General features: G+C 41.3%; 1 protein-coding gene across 1 annotated transcript; it reads left to right on the plus strand.

The window, feature by feature from the left end:
- The first annotated feature begins 498 nt into the window (after positions 1-498).
- Positions 499-23,466, plus strand: LOC140272846 (sodium channel protein type 4 subunit alpha B-like). The gene is made up of 27 exons (XM_072368333.1): positions 499-870; positions 1,032-1,160; positions 1,391-1,482; positions 1,604-1,858; positions 1,945-2,008; positions 2,077-2,218; positions 2,972-3,172; positions 3,246-3,342; positions 8,861-9,099; positions 12,556-12,627; positions 12,713-12,814; positions 12,905-13,261; positions 13,880-14,078; positions 14,156-14,415; positions 14,593-14,689; positions 15,864-16,018; positions 17,853-18,026; positions 18,513-18,635; positions 18,738-19,022; positions 19,108-19,161; positions 19,274-19,411; positions 19,515-19,619; positions 19,711-19,981; positions 20,797-21,418; positions 21,501-21,645; positions 21,913-21,990; positions 22,225-23,466. The coding sequence occupies exons 1-27, from the start codon at positions 800-802 to the stop codon at positions 22,570-22,572; spliced, it is 4,875 nt and encodes a 1,624-aa protein (XP_072224434.1). The 5' UTR covers positions 499-799; the 3' UTR covers positions 22,573-23,466.

Here is a 23,466-nt window from a genome sequence, read left to right on the forward strand (position 1 = left end):
AGTACAATTAGAAAAAGACAAGTATGGCTTGTTCTAAAAAGAACATGGCAGCACAGCTTAGGTTTGCAAAGCTGTATCTGAACAAACCACAAGACTTCTGGAACAATATCCTTTGGACAGACCAGACCAAAGAAGATCATTTTTTTGGTCAGAATGTACAGCAGCATATTTGGAGAAAGCTAAACACGGCATATCAGCACAAACACCTCATACCAAACACCTCATCAACAGGACAATGATTCCAAATACAGAAGCAAATCTACAACAGAATGTCTGAAAAAGAAAGGAATCAAGGTGTTACAATAGTCCAATCAAAGTCCAGACATCAACCTGCTTGAAATGCTGTTCAGTTTTTGTTCAATAAATAATGAAACAGTTTAATAAGTTGTGTCATAAAATGTCTCATCTGAGGTTGAATTTACTGAATTTTAACACCTGCCGAGGAGAAGATGGTTTTTGATACATCTTGATAATAAAAAACCAGAGAAAAGAGAGGAGTTTGATTTTCTACATTTCAGATGCGATGTTGTGGCTCTGTGGTGGAAAACAAACCGACTTCTTTGGTCAGAAACTGGAACCAGAGCCAGAACCCAAAGCTGATAAAAAAAAGGAGCATGAAGATGTAACAAATACAGACATCACATGACACATTTAACCAATCAGCCAGAGGTCACTATAACTGCTTAAACACGACATCTTCTGATCAGAATTCCAGATGAACATCTACTCTGATTATTGATTAACAACCAACTGACTGATCTTGTTCCTTACAACTAAAACTTTATTCAGTTTGTTCATTATGGTCACAATTCTGACCAACTGTGTCTTCATGACCATGAGTGACCCTCCAGCATGGAGCAAGACGGTTGAGTAAGCATACACACACACACATGCAGCAGCGTATGGCTACAGCTCATCTGGAATTGACTGACATCACAACTTGAATCAACAAAACTAAGACCAAATATACCGAGGCCACTTTGAGACTTGTGCAGGGTAAATGTGTTCTGCTGTTTTCTGTCCAACTACAGATACGTGTTCACAGGCATCTACACGTTTGAAGCAACTGTCAAAGTTTTGTCAAGAGGATTCTGTGTCGGAGACTTCACCTTCCTCAGAGACCCGTGGAACTGGCTGGACTTCATGGTCATCAGCATGGCGTAATAATCTAACACTGACTCATCATATGGCAAAGACTTTATAAAAACAACTTCAATCTCAGAGAATTTCATGTTTTCATTTGTAAATAAATCTTTGGTTATATTAGATTTCATCTTGTTGTATTAAACTTCGGTGTACTCTAAAAGTTTAAGTCACTGTGGTTTCACTCCTTGATTAAATGATGATGATGAAGCTGATAAGGATGATGAAGAGTGTCTCTGTGTTTCAGATATTTGACGGAGTTTGTAGATCTGGGAAATGTTTCTGCACTGAGGACATTCAGAGTTCTGCGAGCCCTGAAAACCATCACGGTCATCCCTGGTAAGTGTGCGTGAGCGTGCATGCGTCTTCCCTTTCAGTCTGTTTACTCATGGTCTGTAGTTTTTGTTTCATTGATTTCCCTGATTGTTCGATCAGCCTTTAAGTGCAGCTCTCTCCGCAGGTCTAAAGACAATTGTCGGAGCTCTCATCCAATCAGTGAAGAAGCTGGCTGACGTCATGATTCTGACAGTGTTCTGCCTCAGTGTCTTCGCTCTGATTGGTCTGCAGCTTTTCATGGGAAACCTGAGGCAGAAATGTGTCCTGATGCCACCATCGTTACTAAGCAACCACACCTTCAATGCCAGTCTCCATGACAACAGCACCTATAACAACAATAGCTGGGACTTTAATTATGACGAATACATCAACAACCCAGGTAACAAATGTCAGATTGTTGTTTTAAATCATCTTCTCCAGATAAATCAGAAACATGACATGCACATATGGCTGTGTATCTGACAGAGAACTACTATCACCTGCCGGGTCAGTTGGACGCTCTGCTGTGCGGGAACAGCTCTGATGCCGGGTACGTGCACACAAACAGGACTTCAACAGTATTATGAATGACAACACTCACGGTGCTACTGTGTTCAGGGTCTGTCCGGATGGCTACATCTGTCTGAAAGCCGGGAGGAACCCGAACTACGGCTACACCAGCTACGACTCCTTTGGCTGGGCATTCCTGGCTCTGTTCAGACTCATGACCCAGGACTTCTGGGAGAACCTGTTCCAGCTGGTCAGTATTTTTCAAAACCTACTTCTATGATGCCATACCAGACCCAAACTGATTACACCTTGAGGCTTGATCAACCTCGAGAGAGCCGTCCTTGGGTGAGGGTGTCTTGTGTGTGCCCCCCCCCCCCCCCCCCCCCCCGAAGGAAAAGAACAGACAGAACAATCATTCTGCATTAAATCACTGATATCTAACTTGAAATACATCAAATTCACTGATTTGTAAAAAAAATTTTTTCTCCTTGATAAGAACCTTAAAAGGAAAACTTACCCAACAGTCTTTGCCAGCTCACAGAATCTCCTTTACTATAAGACGATACTGTACCTTGAAAAAAACACATGTAAGTTTCTCACATCTCTAAGCTCTCTTATGTTCTCTCATGAGAGTGAGGGTATGCGGTGAGGTAGAATGTCCAGCCTGCGGAGTTGATGGGGCTTTCCGATACTGGACTCTATTTTCTTCCAAGTCACTTGTGTTTACAAATATCATGGGTACTGTAAGCCTTGTTTCAAGACCCTACTGTAGTGGTTATTACAGGAAGGGGAGCTGAGGATGCATTTCCTTTGGCTCCCCATTTGAACTGGGGCGGGGGTGTCATCGACATAAGATTCAACACCTAACTCAGAGCAGACAGGGGGGTTACTAATGAAAGTAAAGGTTTTCATACCAAACAGCAACATAAAAACAATCAGATCAGGTTCTGCGGAAACAGTTCAAACTGACAGTAAAAGTGTGAACTTTGACCTTTCCATGCAGACACTGCGAGCTGCAGGGAAAACCTACATGATCTTCTTTGTGGTCGTCATCTTCCTTGGGTCCTTCTATCTAATAAACCTCATCCTGGCGGTGGTTGCCATGGCATACGCTGATCAGAATGAGGCGACCATCGCTGAGGCCAAACAGAAGGAGGAGGAGTACGCTCAGATCCTGGAGGCGCTGAAGAGGCGGGAGGAGGAGGTGCGAGGTCACATCTGAAGCTCCGTCTGAATACTTGACACTCTCAGCTGAACTGTGTTTTCTGTCATTACAGCAGGCGGCCAGCAGGGCTGTTCCAGGCGCCACACCACAGAAGAAGAATTTATCTACAGACACAAACAGCCACGAGCAAAAACACACAGTCATGGACGGTACTCACACACACACACAACCTGCTCTCAGGTGTTCGCAGCAGCTCTTGTTGTGGAGAAAAGACCAGAGCAGTCGGATTTTTCTGGGCAGCATCTTGGGCGAATTTATATTAAGACATACATACCACATGGCAGCATACAAGAAATTCCCAAAGACAGTAGAACGTTGTATTCTCTGATAATGTTCTGTGCGCACATGGGAAAAATCCAATCTCTATCTGTAGTCACTGACATATTCACAAACCTTATCTTACCAGTGAACACCCTTTAACCCTTTTTTTCTTCCTTCCTTGGGGATCCACATTCGGTCTATCTCTATCTTTAGAAACTTAACATATGGCGACCAGTTCTAGTACTTCTGATATCCCACATATTGGGTCTTCTGTGAGATTCTTGAGTTGGAATATTAAAGGCATGGGGAGTCCAATTAAGAGATCAAGGATATTTGCTCATTTGAAACGTCTTAAAGTTGACTTAGTGTTTCTGCAGGAAACTGACATGTGCACCAAAGATCAGGTCAGACTTAAATGTCCCTGGGTTTCTGAGGTGTTTCACTCTAATTTCAACTCTAAGGCCAGGGGGGTTGCTATTTCGATTGGTAAGTCTATTCAGTTTTCAGCTTCCAAGATGATATCAGACAAAAACAGATACTTAATTGTTACAGGTACACTATTCCATATTCCCATTTCATTAGTTAACATATATGCCCCAAATTTCAATGATCCACACTTTATGAATAAGCTATTTGAATGTCTTCCCTCATTGAACAACAGCCTCCTCCTAATTGGATGGAACATGAATTTTGTAATTGATCCTGACCTAGACCTCTCTAACCTGCAAACTCTGAGCCCTACTTTAATGTGGAGGTTACTTTCAGATTTTGTATCCAAAAATCTTTCACTCATTCTATTCCTCTTTATATGAGTCTGAATCTCCACCTGACACCACTGAAATGAATTCATTCCTAGATAGCCTCAACTTTCCTGTGATAAGCTCAGATGCTGCTAAAAAACTTGACTCACCATTAACGTTAGAAGAAATCACTCTCGCTGTGAGAAGTATGCAAAATAACAAAGCTCCAGTGGATTTTTTAAGAGATTTCAGAATAAACTGTCCCCTTTACTGCATGCTGCATATCTTCATCTGTAGGTCGCTTTGGATAAAAGCGTCTGCTAAATGCATTAACATAAACATGCTGTTTATAAGGAATCACTGGAACATGGCACTCTCCGTCCCACTTTAAGGCAAGCCTCCATAATTCTCCTCTTAAAAAAAGATAAGGATCCTAATCTCTGCTCATGCAGACAACTCTCATTAACAAATGTAGATGCTAAGATCCTTGCTAAAGCTTTGGCATATCGCCTGATATGAGCATGCTCACATGAGCAAACTGGATTTGTTAAGGTCAGTTATTCTTTAATGTCCGCACTCTCCTAAATATTATTTACTCTAAAACTACCACAATAACACCCGAAGCAGTAATCTTGGTCGATGCTGAAAAAGCATTCAACAGGGTTGAATGGGGTATTTATTTACTGTACTAAAGAAGTTTGGACTGGGGAATGGGTTCATTTCGTGGATACGTCTCCTTTATATATCTCCACAAGCAAGCATTTCCACTAATGGCATCCAGTCCAATTTTTTTACTCTAACCCGTGGCACCAGAGAGGCGTGTCCCTTATCTCCCCTATTGTTTGCACTAGCTATAGAGCCCCTGTCAATCTTTCCCACTTTTACTGGGATCTCACGATTGGGCACAGAAATTAAGTTGTCAGTTTATGCTGATGACTTATTGTTGTATGTCTCAGATCCTGTCCTTTCCATTCCCACAATTTTAGCTGCTTTCCAGAGATTTGGATAATTTTCTGGCTATAAAGTGAATATCTCTAAAAGTGAATGCTATCCTTTCAATGATTTAGCATCACAGCTCACACAGCTCCAATTCCCAACTGCATTATTGTAGTAAAGCATTTTCACTATTGTTTTCTTGATGTGAGAATGCTGTTAAGCACTATTGTTTTTCTTTATTATTCCTACATCTTAGTTCTATCGTACGTTTTTTGCCGTTCAACTACTCCCACATACTTTCACCGATTTAAACAATTTTGGTATCAAAGCGTTCAGCTCATTCTGGAGACTTTTGGTGCTTATAACTTTTATACTTTTTAAAAATGTATATTTTTATTCAAATTTTACCATCAATCAAATGAATGGGAAATGCTTTCAACTCTTCCTCCTCTTTCCAACCTAACTACTCCTGCATACTTTCAGCTAGAGACACCATTCACACTTTAAACGGGTCACAAGACATTCAACTATTACCAATTGGTTCAGCTTCTTCAAATATTGAGCCAATTTTGAAATATGACAGTTTCAAAAACAATATAGGAAAGGTTGTCCTCTTTCAGCCAATGTAACTACTAAAGAGCTCACATTTACAGAATTTCAGCTATGACCCATGAAGTGAGAGAAATCTCACTTCTTACTAACTCCAATGGAAAGTTTGGTATGACGAATCTAGCTGAAAAGAGACGGACTCAGTTGTGTTCAACTCACTGCCGTTTAAAAGATTTTCACTCCATTGAAATAAAAAATACATTACCGCCTTCCTCTAACCCTTCTGGTTCTTACGGTCTTCAAATTATTTTCCTCGCTCTTACAGTTTTCTCACAGGAGGTCATAGTATCCATTCAGCCATTTCTGCTGGTTCTACTGGGTGTCAGCTCGTTAAGCCGCAGCTGGTTACACACATTCCTATCACTGTGATGACATCAATCTTCCACTCCCCTGCTATATATTACACTTCAGCCATTTTAACTATTACTAACTTGACTATTGACCTTCTTGATAGAATTTTGTGCTAATTAAGAATCTAGTAAAATTCCACTTTTCTTTTGCTACTTTGGCATTACAGCCCATTGTCTCTTTTCTCCAGTTTTCTACCTTCATCCAGCTCCAGCTGCCTTCAGAAATACCTTTCAGGCCTTTTGAAACTACAGCAAATTAATTTCTGCTACATTTTCAAATTTGTATTCATTGTTTCTCTTCTTTCTTAATTTTTTCACTTTTTGCTTTGTATTTTTCTTCTCTTTTCTGTAGCTTTCTTCCTTCATCTAGATCCAGGTCTGAAGTTTTATGTCTTCATCAAGCTTCAGCTCCTTTCAAAAATATCTTTCAGGCACTTTGAGGGTTCAGCTAATAACTTTTTACAAAATTTTCACTAATTTCAGCTTTTTTAGCATGGTCATCTGTCCCCATTCAGCTTTTCAGCATTCTCACTGCGGTTTCGCAGGAACAGCTTTTTGTAGTTATTATTATTATTTTATTTATTCTGTGAAGCTTTAATACTTAATTATTACTCAATAGAATTATCAGTTAATTATTTACCATTATTATTATTATTATTATTACTATTATTATGATATTCATTGAATTGTGTAATGTTTTGTTTCTAATGACCACGTTCATGTGGTCCACAAATTAAGAAGTATAAGTATAAGTATAAGTGATTTCAAAAAGCTAACAAAAAATTAAAGCAAACTAAATTCAAAAGCTAATTGAAAATAATAAAATAATAAACAAATAAAGCACCATTAACATTTAAAAAAATAAAATAAAACACTAATTAAACCTAATGAAATAAAACAAATTAACCTTTAACATCTTACTAATCCCCAGTTCACAGCGTATAGGAGCAAAAAACACGTCCAGCTGCTTCTGTTTGTAACTCACAACTTTAGTGACAATACAATTTTCCTTACCCCCCAGTTGGTGACCGACCTCTGAATTTCCAAAACCTTGCAGAGCTTCTCACAACTCCAAATGGTCCCCCAATGGTCGCAACAGTTGACCTTTGCCAATGGCAATGGCAAATACTTATGTTATACAACTTATCAGTTCACATTTATTGTTCAGTTTTATCAATCATCACAACTAAACAAGTTAGATTTGTTTCACAAGGCTAAAACACAAAGACATTATTTATTTTAAACTGTCAAATGTGCAGCTTTTGACAAATTTAACATAAAACTACAACATGTAAAATAATTCCCACTGCTTCCCTTAGCTGTTTAGCTGGCCTGCAGGTATGCAAGTCCTTTAAGCATAAGTCAATGGGATTTACAATAGTATGAGTTAGCATAACGGCTAGTGGACTCATGCTAAGTTTTCAACTCACAGTGTGAATCAACAGACATGGACAAACTACTTTCAGTTAGAATTGACATTTTGAAACCTAACCCAAAACAATGTTACTGAACTGACTCCTCTGGAATATATTTTATTATTTGGACATTTTTTAAACATTCTATTATTTCCACCACATATTGAGGTGAATGTTATAGTTTTAGCGAAGTAAGTTTATTTTTCCTTTTTCTTTTTTTAAAGCAGTATTTCTACTGTGGGTTACACTTGACCAACATGATGGATACAATGAAGGATTAAATTAATGGGAAAATGATTCATAAGAGTTACTACCTATGTGGCAGATATGAAAGCTATGAATCCAAGCACTGACTTTCACAACCTGCAGTTATCACAGTATACAACTTTTCCTCTAAAATAGTACAGTGGAATTGATTAAAGTTGGCACAATGATTAAATCAATGGTATGGATGTCCTATGCTTAGCCGTGTGGCACTGATGCTAATGTTAATGTCCAGGGTGTTCTATTGTCACCACAGTCCTTAGAAATGCTCAGTCCTTGAAGAAAAGGCCTGGAAATTGCCCTGTGTCCAGTCGAGGTCCAGTCTTAGGTGTAGATCCCTTGTGCTCTCTAGAAGAAGGATTCTGGTTCTTCTGGTCCTGGCGGAGTTAGGATTCTCAGATACACTCATCTTGGCTGGTCAGCTGAGAAAGGGTCCATGCAGGCTTTGTCTGCTGCAAGAAACAAACAGAGAAGGATCGGAGCCAAATACAGGCCCTACTGATCCTGTAGACTATGTGAGCAAATTTAGCAGAGGTTAGCAGGCCTTTGTTGTCCCACCGCATGCAGAGATGGGTGAAGGGCTGAAGGAAAAGGAGCCGGCATACCTCTGTCTTCAGAGGCCTGGCAGGAAAGAGAGGGAAGTGCAAGCAGTGTCAGTGATTTTATTGAGGGAATCAGGGGGTGTGTGTCGGAGTAAAGTCCAGTTTCCTCCACAAATGAATTATTTCAGTTGGTAGTGTCTCCAACAAACTTCCTAAAACATTGTATTAGAACCAAAAATAAGGAAACAAACACTTTCCCACTGAAATGAACAAACCTGGCAGATTAGGGTAAAAGACAATAATGATTCTGTGTAGCAGTATTAGACAATTCTATCCAGGTCTCTCTCAACACAGTGTAGGTGCTTGTGTTTTAAGCCCACTGAGTTCAGATCAGCAGACATTTTGGGTTAAGGTTAAGAGTTTTCTGTACCTCTTAACAAACACTGTCAGTAACTACTTCTTGTCTTTGATGTTTGTGTGCCTGCTGCTTGTTGCTGCACACTGACGGTCTTACAGAAAATATTGTCTCATGAAGAAGTTTATGTTTCAGGCTTTGAGGACAACCAGAGACCATGTCCTCCATGTTGGTATACGTTTGCTGACATCTTCCTGAAGTGGAACTGTTGTGGCTGTTGGCGCAGGCTGAAACAACTGCTCTACACCATTGTAATGGACCCATTCGTCGACCTCACTATCACCATCTGCATTGTCCTCAACACTGTTTTTATGGCCATGGAGCATTATCCGATGACAGAGGAGTTTGAGGGCCTGCTGAGTGTTGGAAATCTGGTTAGTGACAAGGATCTGGTATAGAATCATTTTTAAGTCAGTCAAGATGTTCTAACACTTCTGTGTCCAAAAAACCAATCATGTTTTTCTTTATTTAAATTTCATCCAGTCAGTTTGGTGTCACAGTTTAATTTGTAGGCACAATGAAGATGTTTACGTAAAATGCGTCAGGGTTGCCATCATCCAAACTTTCCTCATTCCCAGGACATCAAACACTGAGTTCTATTGTGCCAGAGCACCAACACAGCAGTCTGCACCATTAAACACCATAAGCAAACGGGGCAAATGTCATTGTGAAGTGTTAACATATGAACAAGGGATAAAGTCCTGGTAAGAGACTGGAGGGGAGAAGGATTACAGTCACAGACAAAAAATGAAGAGCTCTCATAGCATCTGGCCGGTTTCTGAACCATCTGTAGGGGTTTCCCCATGCATGCTAGGAAACCTTCTAGAAGAGCATTGCAGTAGTGGAGCAAAGAGAAAAATGTTTTCATACTAGAAAAATGTTGTTATAGAGAGCTTAAACCTAAAATCACAAACAAGGAAAGTGTGTGTGTTTTTAACTTGACATGGAATATGTATTTAGATAGGAAACAACTTTTGATTAAGTGTAGTGAGATGAGCCATGATATTTGACCACATAGGCATGAATTGTGGAAGTGCTTCGAAAGAGCAAGAGAATGGAAAAAATACAGAGCTGAGTTAAATTTCTAACCGCATATATGGATATATATATATATATATAGATAGATAAACCACTAGCAACTGTAAAGTAATTAACGGTTATAATACTGCATCTCTAAACACCAAACACAACAAACTGAGGCAAGAGTAGATCTTACTTTGGTTCAAGGGTGTCCTGCACAGCAGACTGATTACCGCAGGTTGCTAGTAGCGGTATCCCAAGTCTTGCTGCCTGTCTTGGGGTTGGAGGTTAATTGTCTACTGGTCAGTTTCTGTAGGCCTTCAGCAAACCTCTCTTCTCCTCTGGGCGTCACCAAGGAGACGACCTTCTGCTGATGTCGCATCAAAAAGGGGCAAAAAAATGATAGGTTAATCCAAGTTTTTCAGTTGGAAGTTGGTTTGATTTATAAATCAGTCTATTCTTGTGAGATTACCCTCAGTTCAATTAGGAAATATAGTTCAATCTAACAAATTTTCACAAAAATCAAGCTGGCTCTTTGCAGAGGAAAAAATACTGGGTGCAGCAAAAATCACATTGTTCACGCTGTGACATTAAAATACAGCAGCGGAGGTTGATGTATGAAGGAAAATAAGAACATGGAGTCTGAGTAACAAAAGAAACACAAACAAGATTAATTTCTTTTTCATTCTTAACCAAAATCAGTTTCTTTCCTTCATCTCCAGGGTTTTGATTCATGCAGGCGCAGCGTGAGGCGGAGCTTAGGCTCCAGTTTCAGCCAATGATATCCCTGGAAACTTTATTACCTTTGTCTGTGCATGGGGACCCAAAGCAAAGTTTAATTATAGTGTTAAAATTTCAAATTAAAAATGTCTCTTCTAAAAAAACAGATCACAGAACCATGTTAGATTATTTGACTGTTAAGTTTGTATATCTGCCGTAAGTAACTATCCAGTGTGAAATGTAGTAAAACAAAAAATACTTTACATCCCAAAGATAAATAAAAAGTCAAAGTATTGATTACTGATTTCTTTATCCTGAAAATATTGAATATTGAAATACATATACAAATGAAGACTATAAAATATATGATCTTCTCTCCGATGTTAACACAAAAAAATGATGGAAAATTGATTGATAAATTAGCTGAAGCTACCATTCAGATATCTTATTAACTTATAGGCCTAAATACTGACAACAACCACAAGATGGCAAAATGGGTCCATGGGAAAATCACCTTTCATCATCTTTTTATAACTTCTCCATTAAGCTAGATTTATAGTCGTCCAGAACGTTGCCAGCGTCGACGTGACTTCTTCCATTGAGCATTTGAATTTCTGCGTCAAGGGAACACGTTGCTCTGCGATTCACCGCCATGCCGCTAGGTGGATGTGGCATGGAGGTTATATGTGTCTTCCGATCACAGTTAACGGCAGTAAACAATGGCAAACAAGATGGAGCAGCTGTATTTGCAGTTGGAGCTCATCAATATTGAACAACAAATGCTTGTATTGCAAATGTTGAGGTCCATTGTTTACTGATCCAAAACAACTTTAAAAATGGCGGTGTAGAAAGAAAAAAATAGAAGAAAGACCGGAAAAGGCAACTGCCGGAAATTACGTTCTGAGTGGACCAATCACAGACCTTACGACCCGCTTCGAGGCGACGTGTAGTTAGAATTTTTGGGAGGTGCACGTCAGGCTACGGCGGAGGGGCCAACGTCGACAACGTCGCTACTAAATACCGACGTCATCGACATCACGCTGAAACATAAACTATGACTTACACAGCGTGCAATCAATCTGATAAAATACATCAAAATGGATCTCTGGAGAAACCCAAAATTACCTTTACAAAGATGATATATAATTAGTCAACTTAGTTTAAAGGGGAACTCCGGTATTTTTAAACTCCGTGCTCTGTGACAGTCGGCTAACTTCACAGAGTTTGCTGCTGATAGTTTTGTGCAACATGGCAGGATATTTATCAGATATTAACAACGTGAACGACGACTTTGAGTAAGATGGACGTTCTTACCGGAGTGAATAAACTGTGCTGCAGGGGGGCGTGTGGATGAAGTGGTCCCAGTAGAGTGCCTGTGTGGAACTCCCTCCGTTAGCTCTCCTATAGCTGCAAGTAGCCACATAACAGCAGCTATGAGCTAACAGAGCTATAGCATACGTTCATTCATTCTTCTTAAAGTATTGGTGAAATAAAGACAGATAATGCCTTATTTAGAGGCTGCATCCTCTAAGCCCCGTTCACTCCGTTATATGGATCGTGAGTTATCTAAATAGCTTCTGAAGGACGCCGACTTTCTGGTCATAAGGTCTGGTCATAAGATCTGTGATTTGCATGTTTTCAAGGGGGAAAACTATTTGATTCATCCTAATCCCTTCTTGACTCGGCATGCTGGCTGATTCTTTTGTATAAACTGATAGCTGCTAATTAATTTTTTCATTTTCTCTATGTTAATTTCTTCACCAGATAGGTTTATGGCAGTGAGAAGCCTGAGGGGTAGAGCAAATCATCTCAGAGAAACAAGGGTTGATTCAAAGTGAAGCAATATTTTTTTTTTGGTTGTCAGCCTGGTAAAGTTTAAATATTTGTGAAACTTGTTGGTGTGAATTCCCAAATCCCACACAGGAATATTAAAAGGTCTCCCAGAGATAAAGTATCACTTATTTCACATTGAGTTCTCTACAGAAATGTTATGTTATCACCCTCATTAAATCCTCTTGAATTTAAACACCAGGTCAACATTCAGTTAGCTTCTTCTCAATTAATGTTATACTCTGATGTCTGGCCCCCAGGTCTTCACAGGAATCTTTACTGCTGAGATGGTCCTCAAACTTCTGGCTATGGACCCATATTACTACTTTCAGGTCAGACTTCCTGTCTGTTAGATAACAACTTGCAGAGGACAGCTGTTCTCGTGGTAACAAGGTGTTGTTGATGTCATGGTTACAGGTGGGCTGGAACATCTTTGACAGCATCATCGTTACCATGAGTCTGGTTGAGCTTGGACTGGCTGATGTTCAGGGGCTTTCTGTGCTGCGCTCCTTCCGATTGGTCAGTGCGACATCTTTATCATTGTGTGACCAAAAACTGTCACTATAAACAGTTACATCACATGGATCCTCCCGCTTCCTCTCTGTCTAGATGCGAGTGTTTAAGCTGGCAAAATCGTGGCCAACCCTAAACATGCTGATAAAGATCATTGGAAACTCAGTGGGCGCTCTGGGGAACCTGACTCTGGTTCTCGCCATCATCGTCTTCATCTTTGCTGTTGTTGGCATGCAGCTCTTTGGGAAGAACTACAAAGACTGCGTCTGTCGCATTTCAGAGGACTGCGAGCTTCCTCGATGGCACATGTACGACTTCTTCCACGCCTTCCTCATTATCTTCAGGATCCTGTGTGGCGAGTGGATTGAGACCATGTGGGACTGCATGGAGGTGTCGGGTCAGACCATGTGTCTGATTGTCTTCATGATGGTCATGGTTATTGGGAACCTGGTGGTGAGTCTCTGTGTTGGACAGTTACACTGGGGTCAAGTTTATATGAGGCTGACAAGGTCCTGGGTGTATTACATAAACATAAACATTACTTTCCCTGTTTCATGTCACAAATCTGTTCCTTGTTTCTGGTCCTGAATCTGCTCCTTGTTTTAGATCCTGAATCTGTTCTGGCCTTGTTTTGGGTCCTGAATCTGTTCTGGCCTTGTTTCAGGTCCTGAATCTGTTCTGGCCTTGTTTCAGGTCCTGAATCTGCTCCTTGTTTTAGATCCTGAATCTGTTCTGGCCTTGTTTCAGGTCCTGAATCTGTTCCTTGTTTCAGGTCCTGAATCTGCTCCTTGTTTTAGATCCTGAATCTGTTCTGGCCTTGTTTTGGGTCCTGAATCTGCTCCTTGTTTTAGATCCTGAATCTGTTCTGGCCTTGTTTTGGGTCCTGAATCTGCTCCTTGTTTTAGATCCTGAATCTGTTCTGGCCTTGTTTTGGGTCCTGAATCTGCTCCTTGTTTTAGATCCTGAATCTGTTCTGGCCTTGTTTCTGGTCCTGAATCTGCTCCTTGTTTTAGATCCTGAATCTGTTCTGGCCTTGCTTTGGGTCCTGAATCTGTTCTGGCCTTGTTTCAGGTCCTGAATCTGTTCCTTGCCTTGTTGCTGAGTTCCTTCAGTGGTGATAATCTTGCGGCTCCAGAAGATGAAGGAGAAAACAACCTGCAGATTGCCATAAACAGGATCAGCAGAGCTGTTGCCTGGACCAAGGCTTGGATCCTGGAGCATATCTGGACTCTGCTGGGAAAGAAGCCCATCATAAACCTGGACCACTCAGGTGGGGTCAGATTTAATCTGTTTGTTTATTTGTTGTTGTTTGTTACATACCTTTATGTTTGAAATCCGTAATTCCAGCAGTAAACCCTGAAGAAGACAACAAAAACATGGAGGTTTTAGCTCTGACCTTTGTGACCTCAGACCAGCCAGCATTGCAAGTGACAGCCCCTGGTGGTAACCATGGTAACCGGACCAGCAGCTACCATAACATCACCTTTTTGAAGGTTCCTATCGCTGAGGCTGAGTCTGACTTTGAGTTGCCTGAAAATGAGGAAGAGGAGGAGGAGGAGGAAGAGGAGGAGGAGGAGGAAGAGGAGGATGAAGAGCAGCTCTACAAAGTACAATCTTTTATATTTTCCAGCAACCTTCAGCTAAATCTAATTGTAGTGTTGGTGGTTTATCTATATTTGAACTGTCAGATATCAACATGAGCCTATATCAACTATTAACTATTAATATGATCGATATTAATATCAGGATCTGGCTTCAGAGTAAGATTTGCTGTGAATTTTTAGGGTGACGAGTCATCGGAGTGCAGCACCGTACAGAACCTTCCTGAAGTCCACGAAGAGGAAGATGAGGAAAGCACTTCTGAAGACTGCTGCACTGACAGTATGCACACACACTCACAACCTCACCTTGAACAGCTTAGACCTTTCCTGGGGCAGCCACAGAGCTGATCAGCTGTTGATCATTTCAGATATTTTAGGTTATCTGGAGCATTTTGTGTGTCCTGTAAACAGTTTATACTTTGTGAGTGATTATCTTTATTGATTCTTTTAGTGTTGTTATGTTACTGCTGCAACCATCCATCCATTTTCTATACCGTCAATCCGTTAATCGGGTCGCGGGGGGGCTGGAGCCTATCCCAGCAGTCATCAGGCGAAAGTACACCCTGGACAGGTCGCCAGTCCATCACAGGGCCACACATAGAGACAAACGAGACACTCACACTCACTCCTGAGGACAATTTAGAGTCACCAATTAACCTAACATGCATGTTTTTGGACGGTGGGAGGAAGCCGGAGAACCCGGAGAGAACCCATGCATACACAGGGAGAACATGCAGACTCCACAGGGGATCGAACCTGGAACCCGCTTGCTGTGAGGCGCTAACCACCACACCACCGTGCAGCCCCTTGTCCAGTTTCACGGTGTCACCCTTTCTGTTGTGGCTCAGACATATGAAGCGTTCAACATTCTACAAAACGTTCTACAACCAGAAAAATAATGAAACTATGCCACAGGGACACATTACGCACCTTTAACTAGGAGACATCTCTTTCTGTTAAAATAATTCTAACTCACTTTGTAACTGCTTGGAATTGTCCACCCCGAGACCAAAGGTTGGATAGGAATGGTTACATTCATTAGGTCTCTGGATGGGCCTCTGTGTTGTTCGATGGATGTTCAGGAATGATGGATCAAATAATTTTTTCCATTGATCATTGGCATAGGAAGATTTCTATTTGATTATGTTGGAAGTATCCTGTGGAGTTAGCTGAATTCCCTTTGAATGGTTTCAAGTAGTGATGCAGTCATTGGTCCAGTTTGTTAAAGTGGTGGTTTGGAGGTTTTATGTTACACTGCATGCTGGTTCTTAGTTGTATTATGTGGTTTGATCACCTCCTCCATGAATCTCAGCTCAGTCTGGTGACATTCAGGCCTCCATTTTAACCATCACCCATCCAGCTGCTGTCCTATTAGTGCCCCATACTGGTCTATAAACATTGTAACAGCATTAGCTGGTTCATATATTGCTCATTTTTGTGTGTTCATATTTCAGAGTGTTACAATCGCTGTCCATGTCTGGACATAGACACGTCCCAGGGAAGAGGGAAGGCCTGGTATAACTTAAGGAAAACTTGCTTTTCCATCGTGGAGCACAACTACTTCGAGACTTTCATCATCTTCATGATCCTGCTGAGCAGTGGAGCGTTGGTAAACACAGTCAAACAACATTACACATCATTAATTTCATTATGATGAGTTTGAGCTCTAAACTTGCTTAAATCTCCCTTTTTTAACATCTCAGTTTTATTTTGATTTGTTTCTTTAAAGCATGTCGTATAACTCACACTCCAAAAGTCTGATGTGGCTGCTGGTTGGTTACCTTTGATCGTGTGACTGAGCACTAACTGGTTCCAGAAATGTGAGTACTAATCTTTGAGACAGTATGCCTGACATGGCTAACTGTGGACTACAAAAAAGTCTGATAGTGTGACTACTAATATGGCCGCTTCCAGTGTGAGACTTATCATCTTTATTCAGTCTTGATAAACGGAGAACAGAATAACAGAATAAATAATTAAAGCTACATGCCATCTCTGTCATGGAAACACACCATTGCCATCTGTTTACAATCTGTATTTCCAAATTGTAAAAAATGGTTTTAGAAGTTTATTCAGAACAAAAACAACCAATAGGATGACTGTAGAGAATAGGAGGTGGTGTGATCCTGTCAAAATCTAAAAAGTCAATATAGTTTGAGATCTTTCTGTGATTTTTCAGGTGAAAACTAAACAGATTAATAAGGCAGAACAACGCCTGAGTGACCCTGACGTTCTTTTTAATATTTTAATATTCATATTTTAATATTCTGTTGTTGTAGACTCTCATGATCCAGGCCATGGTAACCCTCACTGATACAGCACAAGGAACTGGACATCTTGGTTCTTGAAGACATTTTACCTTTCATATCTGACTTACCAGTGGAGATTTTCAGGTGTATAAACTGTTGCTGGGACATGACACCAGAAAACACTGTATTAGTGTGTTAGTCTGACCAAAGTTTGACTCCGTGTAAACATGTTTTTCTGAAATCCAGTTTCTGAAACTGGACCAACACACCCAGATAATCCAGCTGGGTTTGAATCCCTCCTTCAGATGGTCCTAGGTGCTCTGTTCATGCTCCAAAGTTCCATCTCTCTGCATCTTTTAATAAAAGCAGTAAAGTGTAAGTGTATATTAATCCAGCTGAATTCCCAATAAAGCTGCTCTCATTCACATATTTTTCTGTTTCTTTTGTCAGATGGCTGTCAGAAATTTGGACAATGATGCACTGACTCAAAGAAGTCTGGTTAACCAAAAGATAAAACACCCAAACACGAGCTGAGCAGTGTTGTAGGTGCAGTTCAGAGCAGCTGATCCTGCCCAGGTCTTCATAGGAATATTTGTGCACGACGTTTTACACTTTTTAGGATATCAGAGAAAAGAGGAGAAGGAACCTTATGTCCATAGTCATGACAGTTGACCCTGGAGGTTCATTCTGTGGATCCAGTGTTAAAGTAAATGTAAAGCGGAAAGGATGGCCCTTCTCTGAAGTTCTTTATCTCCTTAAATGATAAATGATTTATCACAGCACAGTAACTGGAGTTTCTTTATTTTTATAGAAACCAAGGCATACATTGCCTTTTTCTAACCCTAACCCCTTTGTACATTCATCAAACTGCTGATATTCTGACAGCTGGTGACATAAGTTACTTAACTTATGTTTACAGATGATTTCATCTCACATGTGGTCAAGTGTTAATACCAGGTGTAATCGGTAAAATGCTGGATTGTGATCAGATCAGGTAGTATGCAGGTTACTTTTAGATGTTCCACCTTAGGCACTGACTCCAAGTTTGAAGCCTCTCAGATGAGACATGAAGTGTCTTTAAGTCCCAAGAAAAGAGGTCCAGTTTCCTTCTGTTGAAGCACTGAGGATGTTTGAAATGGCTCAAGAGTCAGAGAACACCTGTACAGGTGCTAACATCTATCCTCCTGTGAACAGGCATTTGAGGACATCTATATGGAGCAGCGTCGGGTCATTAAGACAATTCTTGAGTACGCAGATCAGGTGTTCACCTATGTGTTTGTGGTGGAGATGTTTCTGAAGTGGGTGGCCTACGGATTCAAGACCTACTTCACCAACGCTTGGTGCTGGCTCGACTTCCTCATCGTGGATGTAAGAACACGATTAATAAAAGTGATTAAAATAATTCTGCCCTTTATTACACATCTCTGCATTTACTGCTCCATAACCCTTCGTGTTGTCATTACACAGCCGCGGTCAATGACTCACCAAATGAGAAACTTAAATTACATGTTAATCATCTTCATGAATGTGATCAGCTCAAGAACCAGTTAGAAGGCTATGCTGTTTTAATGACTCTACTGGAATCAAATTAAAGGCTTCTTTTTCCTGGTGACCACCTTCAGGTTGACATGTGACTGCTCTGAGGTGTGATGGATCAGTGACTATTGACTGCTCCTGTTTAATCTAGAAATAACAGAAACCCTCAGAAGATTAACACATTTGCGGCTTCCAATCTGCTAAGAACTTTTTAGGATGACAGATGAGCATTGTCTTTGAGAAAATAGGAAGCAGAGAGATCCCAGTCGGCTGCAGGTGGTCACTTGCAGTGTAAACCAGGCGTGTTTTCTTTTCCAGGTGTCGCTAGTGTCGCTCACAGCAAATATCCTGGGATATTCTGAGTTGGCAGCAATCAAGTCTCTGAGGACTCTGAGAGCGCTGCGGCCCCTGAGGGCCCTATCCCGCTTTGAGGGCATGAGGGTAAGACAGGTGCTTTAAATTCTGAAAGGCAGGTGTGTCAGAGAGTTACCTGTCCACAGGTAGGTTTAGTCATTGTGTCTGGCTGCACCTATGGGTCTGCAGGTGGTGGTCAATGCACTGGTTGGAGCGATCCCCTCCATCTTCAACGTGCTTCTGGTGTGTCTGATCTTTTGGCTGATCTTCGGGATCATGGGTGTCAACCTGTTCGCAGGGAAGTTTTATTTCTGCTTCAACGAGACCTCAGAGGAGATGTTCCTCCCTGAAACAGTCAACAACAAGACAGAGTGCCTTTCTCTGGTTCAGGAAAACCACACGGAGGTTCGTTGGAAGAACGTAAAGGTCAACTACGACAATGTAGGGATGGGCTACCTGTCGCTGCTGCAAGTGGTCAGTCTGCACACCTTTGCAAGAACTAGTTTCAGGATCCGAACCCGACTACTGCTGATACCTGTTCTTATTTTGCTTGTTTCAGGCCACATTTAAAGGCTGGATGGACATCATGTACGCAGCGGTGGACTCCAGAGAGGTCAGTACTGCTTATACTGGTTCTGGTACTGGTGTTAATGGTACGAATGTCATACTCATTAAAACATTAGGACTCTGACTTGTCTCTGGTTACCATGGTTACTGCGTTGTAGGTTGAGTCCCAGCCGATGTACGAGGAGAACCTGTACATGTACCTATACTTTGTTTGCTTCATCATCTTCGGCTCATTCTTTACCCTCAACCTTTTCATTGGAGTCATCATCGACAACTTCAATCAGCAGAAAGCCAAGATATGTTTCTACTCATCGACAGCTGAGCTGTTCAAATTTCTGTACTTTCTGCCGTGATGATCATTCAGTTTCTGTTATTTAACATGCATGTCTTTGTGTTTACCTTGGAGGAACTGATATTTTTATGACAGAAGAGCAGAAGAAATATTACAATGCCATGAAGAAACTGGGCTCCAAAAAGCCTCAGAAACCTGTTCCCCGACCTGAGGTCAGTTTGACATGAAACATTTTTGTATAACTGGGTTTAAAGAAGCATCTGATGTAGTTTCCATCTGCTTCTTCTCTCTTGATCTGTCCAGAACAAGTTTCAGGGTCTGGTCTTTGATCTGGTCACCAAACAGTTTTTTGACATCTTCATCATGGTGTTAATCTGCCTCAACATGGTGACCATGATGGTGGAAACAGACGAGCAGAGTTCTGAGAAGGAAACAATCCTGTACTGGGTCAATCTTGTCTTCATCATCGTCTTCACCACAGAGTGCAATCTGAAGATCATCGCTCTCCGGCAGCACTATTTTGCTGTCGGTTGGAACATCTTTGACTTCGTCGTGGTCATACTATCCATCATAGGTAAGTGGGTCTTAACCCCTCAAGCCCCCCCCTCCCTGAATGAAATGTGGGCTAAAAGTCCCACATTAACATTAGATGTAGTTTCTACTCACTGCCACTAGATGGCAGACATTCATGTTTTTATCTGAATTATACCCTGAATTAAGGTGTCTTCATATTCAAATTATTCCAGTGGTTAATGAGGAAGTGAATGAAATAAAACTGTATCAGTGACGGCGATTAGTTAATGCAGTTAACAGGAAGTGTTTATATGGAAGATGTCCAGGGGAAATTTAGAGAAAATTAATAGAAATATTTAACAAAGAAGATGCTTTGGTTCAAATCTTTGATGTAGATTCAGAGGGTGTGAAATCTGGTCATTGAATGAACCCCTACACTTAGTGTTAAAGGTGTTCAGGGACAGGTTGAAGTTAATGAACCCCTACCCATCCATCCATTTTCTATACCGTCAATCCGTTAATCGGGTAGCGGGGGGGCTGGAGCCTATCCCAGCAGGCGAAGGCGGGGTACACCCTGGACAGGTCGCCAGTCCATCACAGGGCCACATAGAGACAAACAAGACAAACAACCACACTCACTCCTAAGGGCAATTTAGAGTCACCAGTTAACCTAACATGCATGTTTTTGGACGGTGGGAGGAAGCCGGAGAGAACCCACGCATACACGGGGAGAACATGCAGACTCCACACAGAAAGGCCCCAGGCGGGGGAGCCCCTACCCATAAAGCGTTAATGGTGTACTTTGGTTTAATCCAACAACAACTGTTCCACATCCTAACCTGTTAACCCAGAGGGTTCCTTACTTCTTTCCCTCAGGTCTTCTTCTTGCTGACATCATAGAAAAGTATTTTGTCTCACCCACCCTCTTCCGTGTAATTCGGCTTGCCCGCATCGGCAGGATTCTTCGTCTCATCCGTGGAGCAAAGGGAATCCGAACGCTGCTGTTTGCCTTAATGATGTCCCTTCCTGCCCTCTTCAACATTGGTCTCCTACTCTTCCTCATCATGTTCATATTCTCCATCTTCGGCATGTCTAATTTTGCTTATGTGAAGAAGGAAGCCATGATTGATGATATGTTTAACTTTGAGAACTTTGGGAACAGTATGATCTGTCTGTTCATGATCACGACGTCAGCTGGATGGGATGGACTGCTGAATCCTATCATGAACACAGCACCGGACTGTGACCCAGACATAGAAAACCCGGGGTCGGCGGTCAGAGGGAACTGTGGCAGCCCGGCGATGGGCATAGTCTTCTTCACGTCCTACATCATTATGTCCTTCCTGGTGGTGGTCAACATGTATATCGCCATCATCCTGGAAAACTTTAATGTGGCCACAGAGGAGAGCTCTGACCCGCTGTGTGAGGACGACTTTGAAATGTTTTATGAAACTTGGGAGAAATTTGACCATGATGCCTCCCAGTTCATTCAGTACAGGTGAGCCCCACCTGCTGCTTCACTCCCTATCAGCTAAGTTTCCGAAAACTAATCTGACTCCTGACTCTCATGTGTGTCACAGTGAGCTGTCAGACTTCTGCGACACTTTGCAGGATCCTCTGAGGATTCCCAAACCCAACACCGCCAAGCTGATACAAATGGATCTTCCTCTGGTTCCAGGAGACAAGATCCACTGTCTGGACATCCTGCTGGCACTCACTGCAGAGGTCACGGCATATTATGCCCATTATATCACATTATATCACATTACATCACATTATATCACATTATATCACATTATATCACATTATATTACATTACATCACATCACATTACATTATATCACATTATATCACATAACATCACATTATATCACATTATATTACATTACATTACATCACATGACATGACATGACATGACATGACATGACATCACATCACATTACATTACATTACATTACATTACATCATATCATATCATATCATATTTGCAGGTTTTGGGTGACTCAGGAGCGATGGATGCCCTGAAGGCCAGCATGGAGGAGAAGTTCATGGCTAACAACCCATCCAAGGTTTTATTCTGTTCTTGAAGTTTTTTATCTGGACCCAAATACCAATTTCAATTTGAAATGTAAACATACAGAATATTCCAGAAAGGTCTTTTTTCACTATGTCCATGCAGATGATGAACTGTTATTTCTTAACTTTGGATGTTCAGTAGAAATATTAATTGATTATTTTTCATTCTTATCTTACATAAGACATTAAATTATTTAACTGTTGTAAATGAGTGTTTTTACTTCCAGGTGTCGTATGAACCAATCAGCAGCACCCTGAAAAGGAAGCAGGAGGAGGTGGCAGCCACAGTGATCCAGAGAGCATTCAGGAAACACCTCCTGCAGCGGACAGTCAAATTGGCATCCTACAAGTACAGAGAGAAGACAGAGGGACAGCGAGACAAGCTATCACCGCCGGAGATGGAAGGACTTCTCTACAAACGAATCAGTCAGCTGTACGGAGACGACCAGATGGTTCCAGGGGTGGATCCTCAGGTCCAGGTGGAACTTCACAGTGAGTTTCTCCTCCAAGCAGCTCCTCCACTGGACAGCCACCACTTCCTGCAGGATGAGAGTCTGAGGGAGTCGGTTGTATGATGACAGACAGGAGGAGTTAGCTTTAGCTTCTCACAAAGAGATGTCTGCAGACTCTGAGCAGCGAAGACTTGCCAACGCAACACCTTTCAGTTCCCGAACTCAGCCCATTCTTCATGTTATATCACTGCGTGTTTGTGCTAAGGTTTTAACCTTCTAACAGAGGCTTTACAGACACTCAATAACCTAATTAACCTAATTACATAATGAGTCCAGATTCCTGTCAGTGCTGATTGTTATGTTAGCTGTAATGTCTTGGTCCTGCTCAGGTGATTTAGTCACACTTTTAAACCTGAACTTCATGCTGTGACCAGAAAAATCTTTTCGTACAATTCAAGATCAGGAGTCTGATAATGTTCCAGTGATTAAATCTGAATCTGCACAATGAATAATTCAGCTTTGCTCAGTAAGAACAACGTTTTCTAGTGTTTTCTGACCTGTTGGATGAGGTTTGTTTTCTGATTTTAAAACAGCAGCCAATCAGAGGAGCCTCGGTGGTGACCGATAGAGAAGGCATCCAATGAGAAAGCAGCGTCTGAACACACAAAGCAGATCTGGTTGAACTCTTTTAAGGAGATTGAAACATTGTTTACTTCAGAGGAGCTGACATCGCATTTATCCGGAGACTCCCTTCAACATCCACTCTGATTGGAGGATGTTGATGTGATGATGTGGTGAGCCCTTCAATGGGTTCCCACGGTGATGCAAGCACAGGTGTGAACAGGAAAGAGATCCAAAGTCATGTGACCTGCCACTGAGGTTTAACACCATAGAAGAAGCAACGACGTAACTGAGCGAAAAGTTCAAAATATGGGTGGATGTAATCTGCTGCCATATAGAGTTTATTCTCCTTTCTTTCTTTCTTTCTTTCTTTCTTTCTTTCTTTCTTTCTTTCTT

Source organism: Leuresthes tenuis, unplaced genomic scaffold (assembly GCF_036924035.1).
Source record: "Leuresthes tenuis unplaced genomic scaffold, fLeuTen1.0.hap1 SCAF_17, whole genome shotgun sequence".
NCBI classification, from domain to species: domain Eukaryota; kingdom Metazoa; phylum Chordata; class Actinopteri; order Atheriniformes; family Atherinopsidae; genus Leuresthes; species Leuresthes tenuis.